Here is a 16,006-nt window from a genome sequence, read left to right on the forward strand (position 1 = left end):
GTCGTCTGCGGTCAGACCAATTCCGAGCAGAACTGCACTGCATCTACATAATAGCGACAACAGCATTGCACGATGGGAATTTATAATAGTATAATATTAAAAGTCGTATAAGTATGTCAGACGCAATGAACAACGATGAATTAATGTTATATCTGTTGATGGAAGAAGATCTTTTACTTTTGCATTATAAAAGAAAAAGGAAGTCAACTAGGTCTCTATTTAAAAATGGACAATTTGAAGGAAGCTTGCGTCGTAAATAACTGAATATTTTGCTACAAAATTAATTAATTGCTCTTCTTCTTCATTTGAAATACTCATTTTCAAAAGAAATTCAATTCTTTTCACTTTTCAGTCAATTTGGAAACAGCAAAAATACGTGTTGTCGCTCTGCGGTCGGCGACACCACTGGTTCTGGTGCAGTCTTCGGTGGCGACGTTCTGCGTGCGGCGGCGACAGTGCCGCTCTACTCGACATACAGCTCAGAAGAAACGATATGAACCAGTAGGTCTGTCGCTGCGGTTTGCGGTCTTGTTCGGAATCGCCCCTTTAAACATATAACTTCAAATCCCACCCATCTTATTCAAAGTAGTCTTTGTTGCAGTAAATAACCACCACGGCGCTACAGGACTCAACGATGCTTCACATAACGACAACGGCCATCACGACAACATATCCAAGCCTCGAGACACCAAGAACCGCTCTAACAGACCTCCCCAGACGCGCAGGAACGATCCCAAACCCAAGGAAACGTTGGTGAACGGTACCGCCACGTAGAGCCCAATGTTCGCATCCCTTGAATGTTTGTGCGCTATCGTCTATTCTCGGTAGAACGAACTCTTAGGTTTAATTCACTGTAAGGTTTTCTTGGATGATTCCTAATAGAGGGTGGTATGGCGGTTATATGATATTTTTAAGGCGGAGAAAATTTAGGCAGTTTAGGCGGAAAGGTCTAGATGCAATTTTTGAAATTATTAAGGGGAAAAAGTACTTAATTAAGTTACTTAAGTATTGTATGAACGATTGCAAAGCTGCAATAAAGTGTTTTAAAAGTTTATTAGGTGATTTTGTCATGCTATGCATTTTAAATACTGTAATTATCTTCAGCAATTGTATATCCATTTGTTTCTGTTTTTGAAGTTTTTTTTTTCTATTTTATCCTTTTTATCGTGTTTTTTGTATAATTCTATATTTCCTAGTTATTTGATTTTTTTTTATTTTATGTAAAAAACACTCGGTTTTTTCTTTCTAATTCTACGGTCCTTATCGTAAGTCTAAGAGTTAACATGTTTACTTCATTTTTGTGTCAACGCTTCACTTTATTTCCGTATATTATTTTTCTCTTATATTTCTTGAATATAATTATATAAACTGTTGGTGAAGTAGTTACCACGTTTTGGGTTTGGTTTTGTTTTCATTAGCATTTTTCTTACTTCCCCTGTTTACCATATCTCTTTGTTGCCTAATTGTAGTATCTTCTTGTTTTATGACGTTTTTGCATAGTCAACTTCGACATCAATAGACTTCTTAAAATATTTCTAATATTTTAAGCATCGTGAGGAATACTGTACATACCACCAATCACTTTGCTCTTTAGGTTTTGTATATTATATCGTAGTTTGAAGAGAATTTCTACTTGTAAGAGTTCTGTACGTAGTGGGTTCCAGAAGTACCTAACTCAACAACGAAAGCAAAGAAATTGAAAAAAATTATTTATTTTTCAACATAATCTCTTTTCAGTTCTATATACTTTTCACAGCGATGTTCAGTTTTGATTGTTCGGTTGTCTAGGATGTGAGGTGATGGACCTATGTTTACTCCATGGCTATGAAACGGCGCAAAAATTCTTCTTTATTGCTGTGAAATTTTGCGAAACACTTATTGAAACACTTGATTTGCAGCATTTTTTGCAATGCTTACTAAGACTCATATTGATTGGGCTGAGGCGAACAATGTGGTGTTTTCAAACTTGAAACAGAGGCTTTATAGATTGTGTACTTTTTAATTCAGTTATATTTTTTTAAACAACTATCGCTGTCTCTGTTAAAGGCCGTGTACTTCTGATTCCACCCAGATATAGTGCTGCTAAAGTGTAACTTCATTATCAAATCTTCAATCTAATTGAAGATTTTTCTACCAGTTACTCCATCGACCCATCCTTCTAAAGCCATCTTCATGACATATGACATGTTCGCCACAAATGTCAAAGCGCATCCTTGTCTAACCCCTCGCTTTGCTCTGAATTGGCTTAAGAATTTCTAATCTAATCATACTGTGGATTGATCTAGTTGGACTGGTACATATTTTCAATAAGTGTCAGCAGATGTATTAGTGTACCAGGTTGCCACTCATTTATATTAAAATGGACTAAAGATTCTGAATGCCTTCTGATAGTTAACGAATTTTCTCGACTTTTCGATGAGTTGTCCTTAGTTCAGAATTTGCTCCCGGAATTCTTTTCCCTTTACTGTTTTTTTACTTATTTCTTATGTAACTTATCTGTTTTTTGTCTAGTAGAATATAAATTAAGATACACCAATCAAATGGTCATTTTCCAGAATTCCAAACAGCGACACATATAATGGATATGTCCTTTGTCACCTAGTGACTGCATCATATCTGCTGGTTTTGTGTCAGTGCCTGGGGATTTATTCTTTTTAGCGCTTTCATTGCATCTTTTACTTCAGAACCGTAGATTCTCTAGGGTACTAGGAGGGCCATATATTTCTGCTGGAGTCTCTATAAATCTATATAAATTCCTCATAATAATAGTTTTGCCTCGTTTCCAATATTTCGTTATTATCGGTTACCTTGCTTATCCATCAGAGACCACATTTGAGTTGTAAACTCTTTGTTAAGGAGTTTGACCTTTTGGAATAAATCTTTCAGTTCATTCGAACAACCATGTTCTTCTAAATATTATAGGTATGGGTGTTTAAAGCGATTTGTTTTAGTTAGTACAACAGGGTTAAGCAACGACGTTTCTAATATCTGTTTATAGAATTTCTAATTTCTTTTTATAAGATAGATATACAGTACGTAAATCATTCGGCTGGACATAGGGATTATACATTGAGAGAATTGTGGCAACTGCGGTAACCTGTGTTAGTTGAAGCTTCTGTTCGAGTACGAGTTTTTGGTGTAATAGAGCTGTTAGAACGAATAGAATGAGTGAATTTTGAAGCAATGCTGTCCATAATTAAATCGAAAACGATTAATGAGTTAATAAGTTTACTTTAATTTTTAAAATATTTATTTTTAAAAACTAATTTCAAAACTAAACAGTTTTCCCATTCCCTTAGGCCAAAAATATTTAGCTACTACATTGTAATATTTTGGCGTTTATTTGTGTCAGAGTTGTCAATTTTGAGGTTAATGCCCCTTAATGCTAACAACCATCATGTCATCGAGAGAGCTTAGTTGCCACAATTGTCTCAATATAATACAATGTATGTATTTATGTATCTAAGTATGTACAATGTATGTTTCCTATGTCCAGCTGAACGATTTACGTACTGTATTTATATACTTACGTTGAGTGCGTTACGAGGCATATATGTCCCGTAGTGAACCTTTGCCACAGTTCGTTAGGACAGAGTCGACGCAGCCAACCGTTAGTGTAATACGAGGTCTGTTTGTCTCGTAACGCAGCCAAGGTGTTAACTTTCAGCATGCATGTTTTACCATTAAAAAACATGAGATATGCAGGTGAACTTCAAATAGTTCGTCGAATCTTAAGATAATTTACAGTGTTTTCATCAAAACACTTTATTTAGTACGAAATTTTTGTTGCCTAATAAGTCTTTATGATCATATTAAAATAAACGTTGTTACCCCTCTACAGAAAACCGTACAGTGGTTAAAATTGGAATATTTGCGCTACCGTTTACAGAATAAGAACATTATTTAGTTTTCGTTATTGTTAATTTTTGTGTTGCATATCTTTTCCCGGTGTAGTCATGAAATAATATTAAAATAGTGGGTGGTCTGCTACCCCACCTCGGATGAGACCTTGAAAGACTGCTTGGTTCTGTGAACCATCACACCAAGTTCGCTGCTAGAAGACTGTGAGTGTGATTGACTTTTAGTAGATATAACCTGGAAGATTTGTGACAACTTTTCTAATTTTTCATACATTGATGTTACTCTCCCTATCTGCGCACACGATAAGATTTGTTATCGGTAGGTACTTTGCTAGGGGGCATCAATATGAAGCAACTTCGGTGAAATGATGAAGGAAATTAGATTTTAGTACAGGGTGTATGTAAAGAACGTTCGAATGGTTTGCGAAATGAACATCGGATCGAAAAACTGAAAAACATGTGTTAATATTTTTTAAAAATCTATCGAATGACACCAAACACGAACCCCCAGCCACGCCCCCTAGAGCGGGGAGGAGGCACTTTTGAAATCCTATATAGGAATCCCCTTTTTATTGCAGATTATAATTCATATAATTCAGATATCCTCATAAAAAAAAATAAGTAAATTTTATAAGGAACATTTTTTCTCATTGTTGATACGTGGGGCTATAATCGTCAAAAAGTGAGTATCGTCATACCATAGGTAAATTATAGAAACGGTAATATTTCGAGAAATACACTTCCAACTTAAAAACAAAAAACACATTTTTTCATTTAGAAGAGTATTTCTCAAGATATTAGACCATTTCCATAATTTTTCTATGGTACAAGGATAAATCGTTTATTTTTACAGATTATAGCGCCATCTATCAATACTTCTAAAAGTTCCTCGAATAAAAGTTACTTATTTTTGTATAAGGAATCCAAAGCTACAATTAAAGTCGTGTTTAGCGTCATTCGATATATTTGTGAAAAATATTGAACACGTGTTTTTCAGTTTTTCGATCCGCTGTTAGTTTCGCGAAATATTCCACTGTCCCGCTTCTTTTCATACACTCTATACAATGTCCGTCTTTCTGTTGAAGAGCTTGTGAGAGTCTACAGCTTGGTTGCTTATTTCTCTGCTTATAGACCAGGGCGCACCTGTAAAAATATTAGTACATTTGGATGTTGAGAGGTGACTCATATTTTTTTGCAGAAATTGCTTGAAAATAACTCATGTAATAATATTTGAGTTGTCCTCCCACTCAAAAAGGTCCGGAACATTGTTTAAATAATCAAAATGTCAAAAAATGAAGGAAAAATTCGATTTTTTTCTTCGTTTTTTGTTTATAACTTTAAAAGTATTCATTTCCGACAAAAGTTGTACTGACATAAAAGTTGCGTAATTAAATTTCCAACAATATAGTATTAGTTAAAAGTTTTAAAAATTGTCACCCTTGTTGCAAAATAGCAATAATTGCGAAAAAAACCATAAAAAACAAGTATTCGCATTTTACGTTTTTCAACCATTTATGCTACACTTAGGACCTTCACATATGCAATTGTTTAAAAAATATTTCACAAACAATAATCAAATTAGTTTGATTTTTGTGGAATTAAAATATTAAAATACAACAAAATATAGAGCAAGAAAATAATAATATAATATGGTAAAGATTGGAAGAAATTATGGTGGAAATCAACTTGTGTGAATCGAACACTGCTGTCCTGCGCGTCGCACCAAAAATTAATGTTGATTTAAAAAAATTCCTGACGCCGTGGTAGTTAAGCGATTTTAATTTTGCAAATTGCAAATGAAAGGTACAGTATTCTTCTATATGTAAAAACAAAAATTCAACTTGCTATCTGCTTTATTTTCAGTCCTGCAACATTTTGAAAAAATGAAATTTATTTGCGAAAGCTGGATTTCAAAATTTATTTTGCAAAATCTATTGAACCGATCTTAATAAAATTTACAGTATTGTTTTACTATATCATAAAGTTTTTCTGGGTAAAATATGAAGGTCTTAAGGGGCTATCCTAGTGTAAAAGTACGAAATTCATATACTTTTTTGGGAATTTCTAAAATAAAAAGTACTGTACCAATTGTTTTGAAAATTGTCATGAGCATTTATTGGATAAAGAAGTACATATAAAAATATTTTCATAACAAAATATTGAAAATTAAACGATTTATGCGCCATCTACTGGCACCGTGAAAATAAAAACATAGCTCCACTGCTGCAGTGATTGGGACTAATAGAGATCCTGAATCAAAAAATTTCAAAGTTATTATTGAAATATAAGTTATTTTCTATACCATCAACTAGGGGTTTTTGATCGGATAAAAAATGTCAATTTGACAGTTTTTGAAACTGAAAATGTTTTAGCTAATCTTAAAAGAAATTTTCAACACTTCGTCATTTTTCCAAATTTTAATATTTTTCAAAAATCCTAGTTGATGGTATAGGAAATAACTTATACTTCAATAATCACTTTGAAACTTTATGTTTCAGGATCTCTGTTAGTTCCAATCACTGCAGCAGTGGGGCCGTGTTTTTATTTTCATGGTGTTAGTAGATGGCGCATAAATCGTTTAATTTTCGATATTTTTTTATGAAGATTGTTTTACATGTACTTCTTTTTATAATCAATGTTCGTGCAAATTTTAAAAACAATTGGTATAGTACTTTTTATTTTAGAAATTCCCAAAAAAGTATATGAATTTCGTATTTTTACACTAGGATAGCCCCTTAAGTCTAGCATAAACGATAAAAAAACGTAAAATGCAAATATGTACTTGTTTTTTTATGTTTTTTTTCGCAATTATCGCTATTTTGCAACAAGGGTGACATTTTTTAAAGAATTTAACTAATCCTATATTGTAGGAAATTTAATTACGCAACTTTAATGTTACTGCAACTTTTCTGGGAAGTGAACACTTTTAAAGTTATAATCAAAAAACGAAGAAAAAAATCGAATTTTTCCTTCATTTTTTGACATTTTGATTATTTAAACAATGTTCCGGACCTATTTGAGTGGGAGGATAACTCAATTATTATTGTATGAGTTAATTCTAAGCAATTTCTGCAAAAAAATATGAGTCACCTCTCAACGTCCATCTCAAAACAGATGCGACCTGGACTATTAGACAGACATAAATATGACAAAATTTATGAGAATTTAATGAAAGGGGAATTATTTTTATACAAAGGATCGATGAGAGCAATGTTTTGAGGTTAGGAGCTCAAGAAGTATCACCAACAACAGAAGCCTAAAAAGTGTACATTGGTTTGAAAGGTTCTGTTGTAATATCTAAAGTCCTTTTTCTGAAATTGTTTCTTTGTGGCATTCAATGCCTTCTAAAGTCCTCAACTATCAGATCATTTTTGGGATAACTTCCAAGGTTGATAATGAGCGGTTCTAGGAATTATAAAAAAACACTTGGACCAGGAACTAAAAAATAAATAAAATAATCAGCATCCTTTTGGATTAATTTAATAGGTTTTTCCAACTCGATACAAAACCGTTCTTGAATCGTTACGCGCATGCGCATACTCGTAACCGCTCAAGAACGGTTTTGTATCGAGTTGGAACAAACCTAATATTTACTTACCTATTTCGTAATAGGAGAATTCTTTTAGAAACGGTCTTAGCTAACTTTTGTAAACTACAGACAAAATATCGTTTGTGAAAGGGCTTAGTAAGGGGTAAGTTTATTTAAAAAAATTTGTCTTATGAATGTAGTAAGTAAATAGTAAATTAATGTGCATTATTTTTTTTAGTTTGGTGATCCAAGTCGTTTTTTTTTTCGATTATTTCGGGGAGCGTTACCTAGCAAAATTGGAGGATACACTGAAATTGATCTTGAATACATACCTTGACGTTAAGTATCGTCTAATATTTTAAATCTGACAACATAAACGTCAAATAAAAAAGATTATTTTATAATTTATGGTAAATCATCAACAAAATATTTGAAAAAAGTCGTAAAGTTTCAACAGTATAGATCAGGGTATACTTCTCGTACATTGAACAGTATTATAAAACCTTACAAGTCCTCAGATATTGCTTTTATATGATGTATAATTTACAAAAAATACACTATTATCATCATTTCACCGATTTGCCTTCGACCTGTGCCCTAACCATGTATATTTTCGTTGTATAACGAAACTGTAATGACCTTCTACCTGTCGAATATTATTTGCCATCGGTTAACTAAATATTTCTGTGACAATTTGTATTTATAAACTTTATTTATTATTTTTTATTTTGTTTCTTGGTAGTTTGTAGCACTGTAAATTACTTACAGGTTGTTCTTTTCTTTTGTAATATTTAAGTGTAACAATGTAAATACACGTCCTGATTTTTTTGTAGATTTTATGGCGTTTTGATCATTTGCTCATGTTATTTTCAAATTACACCAATATGTTTATCTGCTGTGTATTAACAACACATTTTGCATCAATAAAATGAGTCAAAAATCAGGTGATTATTATTTTTTTTCCGATGTTCTTCCTTTACTTCGTCAATCTCTCTCATATTCGTTGACGACTGATGTATATTCAACATTAAAAGGTACGAAATTATGAATCTAGGGGCCGGTATTTCCAACCGCACTTAAGCCAAAGCTTACTTTAAGCATGAGCTTAAGCTTAGATGCCTGAAGCATAGGCTTAAACCAAATAATTTTAAGCTCGCGCGGGAGTTGGTTTAAGCCTTTGCTTAAAATTTGTTTTCTGTTTTTTGAGGTTGTTTCTATAGGTAGATTAATAATTCTATAGTCCGTTCCACCTTGACTTTACAGTATAGGGAACATAGGCAATGCGTTATGAGTGTTTTTATCGCAGTGATGCCGATTTTATCAAAAATAATTTTTAATCGAACATTTGAGAGATTCAATTAAAACTATTTTATAAAGGCAATCTACAATTTTAGGATTCATATTCGTAATAACTATAGTATATCAAATAAACTTAAACGCATACGAATCCTAAAATTGTAGATTGTCTTAGTTTTAATTTAATCTTTCTAATGTTCGGTTACAAATTCTTTTTGATAAAATCGGCCTCACCCAGCTAAAAACTCTAATAAGGACTGCATTCCCTATGTTCCCTATACTGTAAAGTCAAGGTGGGACGGACATTAAGTTATTTTGAAAACCAACTTTTGCGTAATAATGGTATTATTGGATTATTAACGGTTATTAACCTTCGGATGACCAAGCGTGGTAAATTTTGACCCCAATGCATGTTTTTATTTAATAAGTTCAGAAATATTTTCAATTTTAAACTCATTATTTTTTTATTTGACTTTAATATCATTCTAGATTCCCTCATATTTTGTAATAAAAAAAATTCCCTATATTTTACGAAAATTTTTTTTTTCTGAATTTGGGGTCAAAGACGAACTCCCTTGGCCTTCCATATTGTTTGTTAAACCTGTGGCGACATAAATTAGTAGGTATATTTTAAAATTTCTTTATTTCTAAGTTCAGAACGATGATTCTTGTTTTTGTTAATTTGTAATTAAAATATGTTTTGCTAATGTTTATCATTTATTGATAAAATAGTAACATTAAAATTATAAATACAAAATTTTATTTCTTAAAACAACTTAATTTTTTTGTCAATTGTTATTTTTAACTGGGGTCTGTAATGCTTGGTATATTTATTTCACAAAAGTAAACTTACATTCCAATTTGCATTACATTATTGGCATTACATGCCAACTTACATTATTTCAGGAGGCACCATGGGAGAGAACTGAAGGGAGCATCATTAATAACATAAGATTTGCAGACGACACCGCACTCATGGCAGAGAATACGGAAGATCTACAAATTCTTCTAGAAATCATTAACAGAGAAAGCAAAAAGATGGGACAATCAATGAATATGTATAGATAAAACCAAATAAATGTGATCTCGAAAATCCCTGTTGACGACATCTGACATTGGAGGGTTAACCGTGAGAGAGGCTCGACAAGTATAAATACCTGGGAGCAATTATAAACTCACAGTTAGATCAATATTAGGAGATGAAGGCCAGAATAGAAATAGCTCGAAAAGGATTTGTGAAATACAAGTCAACGTTTACAAATAAGAAATTGATTATGTCTATCAGATTGAGGATTTGTCGAATGTTGTTTGGTTGCAGCTTTTATATGGGGTAGAAGCTTTGATTCTGAAAGCCCAATCCGTAAAAAAATTGGAAGTCTCAACCAGGGCCGCCCGTGTGCAACTTAATATTTGCCGCCCCCTTCCAGTACTTTAGTCGTGTCAACATACATACTAGTATTTAAAGAAATGTGCAGGACACCGTAACGCGTATATGAATGATAATTGCTATGATCTCGACGTTACTTTTAGACCTGGATCCCGCGTACCAAAAAAAGTTATTATTATTATGTTAATAATAATATATACAGAAATGCAATCTTGCACTAATACCTACATGTGTAAGTTTTGTTTACAAGACTACTTACAACATTCAGCATGCTTAGTTGTTTATTAATATATTTAAATATATATGCCTGAATCCCGCGTACCAAAAAAAAGGTTGATTAATGCAAGCTGAAAATTTGTTAATAGCTTAACGGTGCCTAGTCGGACAAACTTTGATGTATGGGAACACTGGAACAGGGGAAGTTTTAATTGTGGAACAGATTAAAAATTTGGAACGTCAGACTACGAAAACGTTCCATGTATTTTGTCTGACATAACTTCCAATTGATTTGTTACCGTTTCATTAAACTCTCATGCAAAAATCAGACTGGTGCTTGTCACCAACTGGGCATTTTAACCAGTGGAACAAGAAGAACATGTCAAATGACAGGAATCATGTTGGTTAGTAATAGCAGTCTGATTTTTGCATGAGAGTTTAATGAAAGCTAACAAATCAATTGGATGTTCTGTCCGAGAAAATACATGGAACGTTTTCGTAATCTGACGTTCCAAATTTTGAAACTGTTCCACAATTAAAACATCCCCTGTTCCAGTGTTCCCGTACATCAAAGTTTGCCCGACTAGACACCGTTAAGCTATTAACAAATTTTCAGCTTGCTTTAATCAACTTTTTTTGGTATGCTGGATCCAGGCCTATTTGAAATTCAGCAGTGTGCAATAGAAACGGGCACACTACTAGGTATATTATATTACAAACAAAATCGTTTATGAATAGCGTGTCTAAAATCATCAAATTCTCAACTTAGACTGAACTATAACCCATCTATAACCATACATAAGCATAAAGGAACAATATTATAACAGAGCAACCATCGAGTAATAAAAAAAGACTTTTATTAATCAATGAGAGCAACTTAACAAGCACTTATCTAAATTCTTGGAAAGTATCCTATTCTGGTATCGTACTCTCTTAACAAATCATAAATGTTCACAATTTGAAAAAATCGCATATGGACCACGTAGATAAAAATATGTTAATCCGAAAGCCGCCAGCCACTTTGAACTAAAAAGCATTCCCGGAACTACTTTATGACTACAGCTACCAAAGGGCAGTTAATATAACAAATAACATTTTCTGGCATTTTTGTTTAGAATATTAGAGTTTATAGAAATATCTGAATCTACTATTTAATGCTTTGAATTTATTTTCGTTTTAAAAAAAGTGTTTTCATCAGTGGTAGCGGCGGCCCTGTCTCAAACGAAGAAGTGTTAAGAAGAATTGGAGAGGGCAGAAAGCTTATGAACAAAATTAAAATAAAAACATCGTATCTGTATCGACCAAATATTTCGAAACGATAATACTCTCGTTATTTGGTAATATTGATAATATTATATTGATAATATTCTCGATTTGGGCGTCGAAACGTTAATAAAATTATTTTTTTCATTTTAATTGTGGCTTATTTCCCATATAAATAATTAATGATAATACTCTCTACTACGCGTCATCATGCAAGCGAGAGTAGAGAGAAGAAAAGGCTTGGGAAAGAAGAAGAAATCTTGGCTGAGGAATATCAGAGATTGGACTAACCTTAATGTTGAACAGATATTTCAGGTTGCAAGACAGGGAAGCGTTTAAAAAAGTGATCGCCAACCTTCGTTAGAAGACGGCACAATAAGAAGATTACTACGCGTCTTTTTGGGTCTTGGCCTGTTCCAGCATGCTTTTCCATTCTAATATATCTTGCGCTTTTTTCTCAATTTTTGTTGTTAAAATTGTTATTAGGAAAATAGCCCAGTAAATGAACGGAAATTCGGCGATACCATGTTATTTTCAGGGGCAACTCCGAATTGCATGAAAATTTGGATTTAGGTTCTACTTACCCTCCACTTCAAAGTTGAAATTGTGCCGTTGGTTGCTTTTACTTGGGGGGTGACAGTCACCCCTTCTCGGGGGTGAAAAAACATACGTTCAAGATAAGACCGGAAATGGATAAATTGACTGATTTTAAGCAACTTTTGTTCTATGAGTTTTTTTACTTGTCAATACTTTTCGAGTTATTTGCCATTGAAAATGTTGATTTTTCGACAAAAAAACTACGTTTTCAGACGGTTTTTCGCAAATAACTCAAAAAGTAAATATTTTATCGAAAAAAATATCCTTAACAAAAGTGTAGCTTATAAAAAACCCAAAAATGGTGTATCAATAAAGTCTATCAATCAAATAAAAACAAATTTGTAGCTCATGAAAAATACTTTCCCATTGGTCTAATTCCAAATCGAATATTTCAAGGTGAAATCACCGAAAAATTAAGCACTTCGGGAAAACCCCATTTAAACTTTTTTAAAGTGTTTATAAAAAGCTTTGTTTTAATTGTTAACAAAAGCTTTAGCATTAAAAATAAGCGAGTTACGCTCAAAATAAAGTTGGCCCTCTTTTTTTTTTTTTTTGTACAAAAATCATGAAAATCTCGCCGTGTTTAGCTTCCCAAATGAAATTAATCGCTACCACTTTACAAACAATTTACTTTTTTTTATTTTTTTTTATGATCTGTCAGTCTCACCGGTTTAAAGTGTTAATTTTTGAAAGGGTTATAATTGAGAAAGCTTGAATGGATCACTAATCACGAGTGTATGCAAATTTTTAACAGCCATATCTTAACCAAATTTTTTGTTACGGAGAAACAAAATGAAACTAGTATATTTATAATAGCAATACCTACATTTTTTTACTCTTTAAAATTTTTCTTATCACTAATACTTTTTAAGTTATTTTGAAAAAATGAAATTTTTCAAAAATTTTTAGAATTTTTTTTTATTATAGAACCAAATTATTTCAAAAATAAGCACTTCAAACCAATCAAACTTACAGATCATATAAACAATACACATACAGTTAAAATAGATGGTAAAGCCAAACGATTAATTTCATTTAGGGTGCTAAATAGAGGGAGGTTTTCACGATTTTTTTTTACCAAAAAAAAAGGGCCAACTTTTTTTCAGTGTGTAACTTGTTTATTTTTGATGCTGTAAACTTTTATAAAAAAAGAAATAATAAAGCTTTTTTTCGATACTTTAAAAATGGTAATAGGGTTTTCCCGAAAACCGCTTCTTTCTTCGGTGATTTCGCGTTGAATTATTCAATTTGGAATTAAACGAATAAGAACGTATTTTTCATGAGCTACAACTTTGCTTCTACTCAATTTGTGTAGACTTTACTGGTACACCATTTTTTTCGTTTTTTATAGGCTACACTTTTGCTAAATATTTTTTTTTTCGATAAAATATTTACTTTTTAAGTTATTTGGGGAAAACGGTCTGAAAACGTAGTTTTTTGTCGAAAGATCAACATTTTAAATAGCGAATAACTCGAAAAGTATTGACTTACGTAAAAAACTTTATAGAACAAAAAAGGTGCTTAAAATAAGTCAATTTATCCATTTTCGGCCTTATTTTAAACACGCGTTTTTCACCCCCCCGAGAAGGGGTAAATGTCCCCCCACCCAAGTAAAAGCAACCAACGGCACAAATTCAACTTTGAAGTGGAGGGTAAGTAGAACCTAAATCCAAATTTTGATGCAATTCGGAGTTGCCCCTGGAAATTACACTCCAAAACGATCATTTATTGGGCTAAAAGTCAAACAATAAAGGTTGCTCGCAATTTCCCCTTGTCATATTTTTTTAAATTTTAAAAAATATATAGGGAACAATCAGATTTTCTTGACATGCCATTCCTATTACAGCTAGCATTTCATTGGCTAGAACTATTAGAGACGAGTTTATGACGTCATTAGATTTGGTGAAATTGGAATCAATTTAAAGGTTAAACATGATACACTGTATATGGATCATAGATATATACTTCACCTAGACTGCGCGCTGCAATCTAAAATTGTGACAAAGAATGTTTGTATTTATGGTAGGCATCTCTTTCTAATCGACGGGGTTTATCCAATGTGGTTGGGTTGATCGACCACGTGACTTTCCCACTGCCTTAGAAAGACGGGTCTACCCTAAATATAAAAATTTTTCTCTGTCTCACAATTTTAGATTGCAGCGCGCAATTTCTTGGCATCTCTCCATTGCTTCTTTTTCTTTCGCTTCTCTAATTTTCCTGAATGAAATGCATGACAATGCCGTTGTCATACCGCAAGATTCACCCGTGAGTACCTTACTGAGTTCGGTATTTAAGTTTTACCATGGCCGGCACGCAGTCCCGATCTTAACCCAATTAAACACATTTGGGACAACCTCAAAAAACGGATAAGAGTAATAGTAGCAGCCCCGGTACATCCTTCGGAGAGCTCAAGAATGCTGCGACAGAGGAGGGGCACAAGATCCCCCAATCCGATATCAAGGATATCATGAATGGATTGCCAAACCGCCTCCAAGAAATCCTAAGAGCCAGAGGCGGCAAAACATATTAATACTCATATATTTTTTTAATTAGACTATGATTTTCAAAATAATATTTGTTTGAATTTTCTTCGAGCATTTTTAAACATTGGATTTTTGCTACGATTCTCTTGATAAACGACTTTTTTTAAGTGTACTAATATTGTTCTGAAGCTATTTCCTTGTGGTATTTTTATAATTAACTATTTAGATGGGAAATAAGCCACAATTAAATTGAAAAAATAATTTTATTAACGTTTCGAAGCCCAAATCGGGTTTCGTTGTCAAAATACAAAATACTACTAAAATAAACAAAAATGTTGTTGCTAAGTAAAAAAATTCTTCTAATTTATTTAATCTGACTCATTTATATTGGCAATTCAGACGTATATTATACATTTTAAAGTAGAAGACTTTAAAATGAATATCACCAATATTTATGAGTTGCGTTTCTGGGACGACTTTACTAAAAGATAGTTCATTCTATTACATGAAATCAATCCCAACTCAAGAATATCCTTTACAAAAAAATCATAGAATGTGATCTGTCTTTAAAAAGACAACCAAACGCAACGATGACAGTAAAATTCTCGCGTTAGAGATTCCATAGTAAATCACGAGGGAAAACCAGGAAAAAACCTCGTGATACTATGCCGACATCATAAGTATTTGGTCTTACATTTAATTTACTTTCAAAAAACTAATAAGTTTTAAAAGTTCTAAACCAAGGCCAGAATAAAATTTAAAAAAAAACTAATACCAAATTCTGACTTTAATATGTTTATCTACGACTGATACATAATATATGTATTATACTTGTGGTGTTTGCAATATAATGCCACATAATAATCCCTTAGGGATTAATAATGCGGGATTAATAGCTATTAATCCCTCTGGCACAACAACCACAAAATTCACCACGGAAACAAAATAATCAACCTCAAAAAGTGTCACTGTCAAACGAATAGTATATTTGTTATTATATATATATATATATATATATATATATATATATATATATATATATATATATATGTATATATGAATAGTATAGTTGTTCATTAAAAATCTTAAATTAATTAATTTGTCGTAGATAAAGTAGAGTATACTACTCGCAATAATGGCTCTCATTCCCTCGGAATGTTACTCCCTCGCCGCTAACGCGGCTCGATTCGTAAATATTCCTCGGGAATAATAGCCATCATTATTGACTCGTGGTATAATCTACTATTAAATTATAAATAATATTAATATACAATAAGTAATACTAAAATATAAAATTTGTACTTACTAACTCGATATGTTATTGACTTACCAATCGTGGTATTTTCTTTCTATTGACTTCCTCTTTCAGCGTGGG

General features: G+C 32.4%; 1 protein-coding gene across 7 annotated transcripts in view; it reads left to right on the plus strand.

Annotated features, from left to right (window-relative positions):
* LOC126884364 (fragile X messenger ribonucleoprotein 1 homolog) overlaps nt 1–8,332 on the plus strand; it is a 106,927-nt gene extending 98,595 nt beyond the window's left edge. For 4 of the 7 annotated variants that reach the window (XM_050650299.1, XM_050650302.1, XM_050650318.1 and 1 more), the window contains one exon: nt 590–8,332. In XM_050650299.1, coding sequence (XP_050506256.1) covers nt 590–774 — 185 coding nt within the window. In that variant the 3' untranslated portion in view covers nt 775–8,332. The remainder of the gene's footprint in view (nt 1–589) is intronic. The other 3 variants (XM_050650303.1, XM_050650311.1, XM_050650322.1) reach the window with 1 other exon arrangement.
* The last annotated feature ends 7,674 nt before the right edge of the window (nt 8,333–16,006 follow it).

This window comes from Diabrotica virgifera, chromosome 1, assembly GCF_917563875.1.
Source record: "Diabrotica virgifera virgifera chromosome 1, PGI_DIABVI_V3a".
Lineage (NCBI taxonomy): Eukaryota > Metazoa > Arthropoda > Insecta > Coleoptera > Chrysomelidae > Diabrotica > Diabrotica virgifera.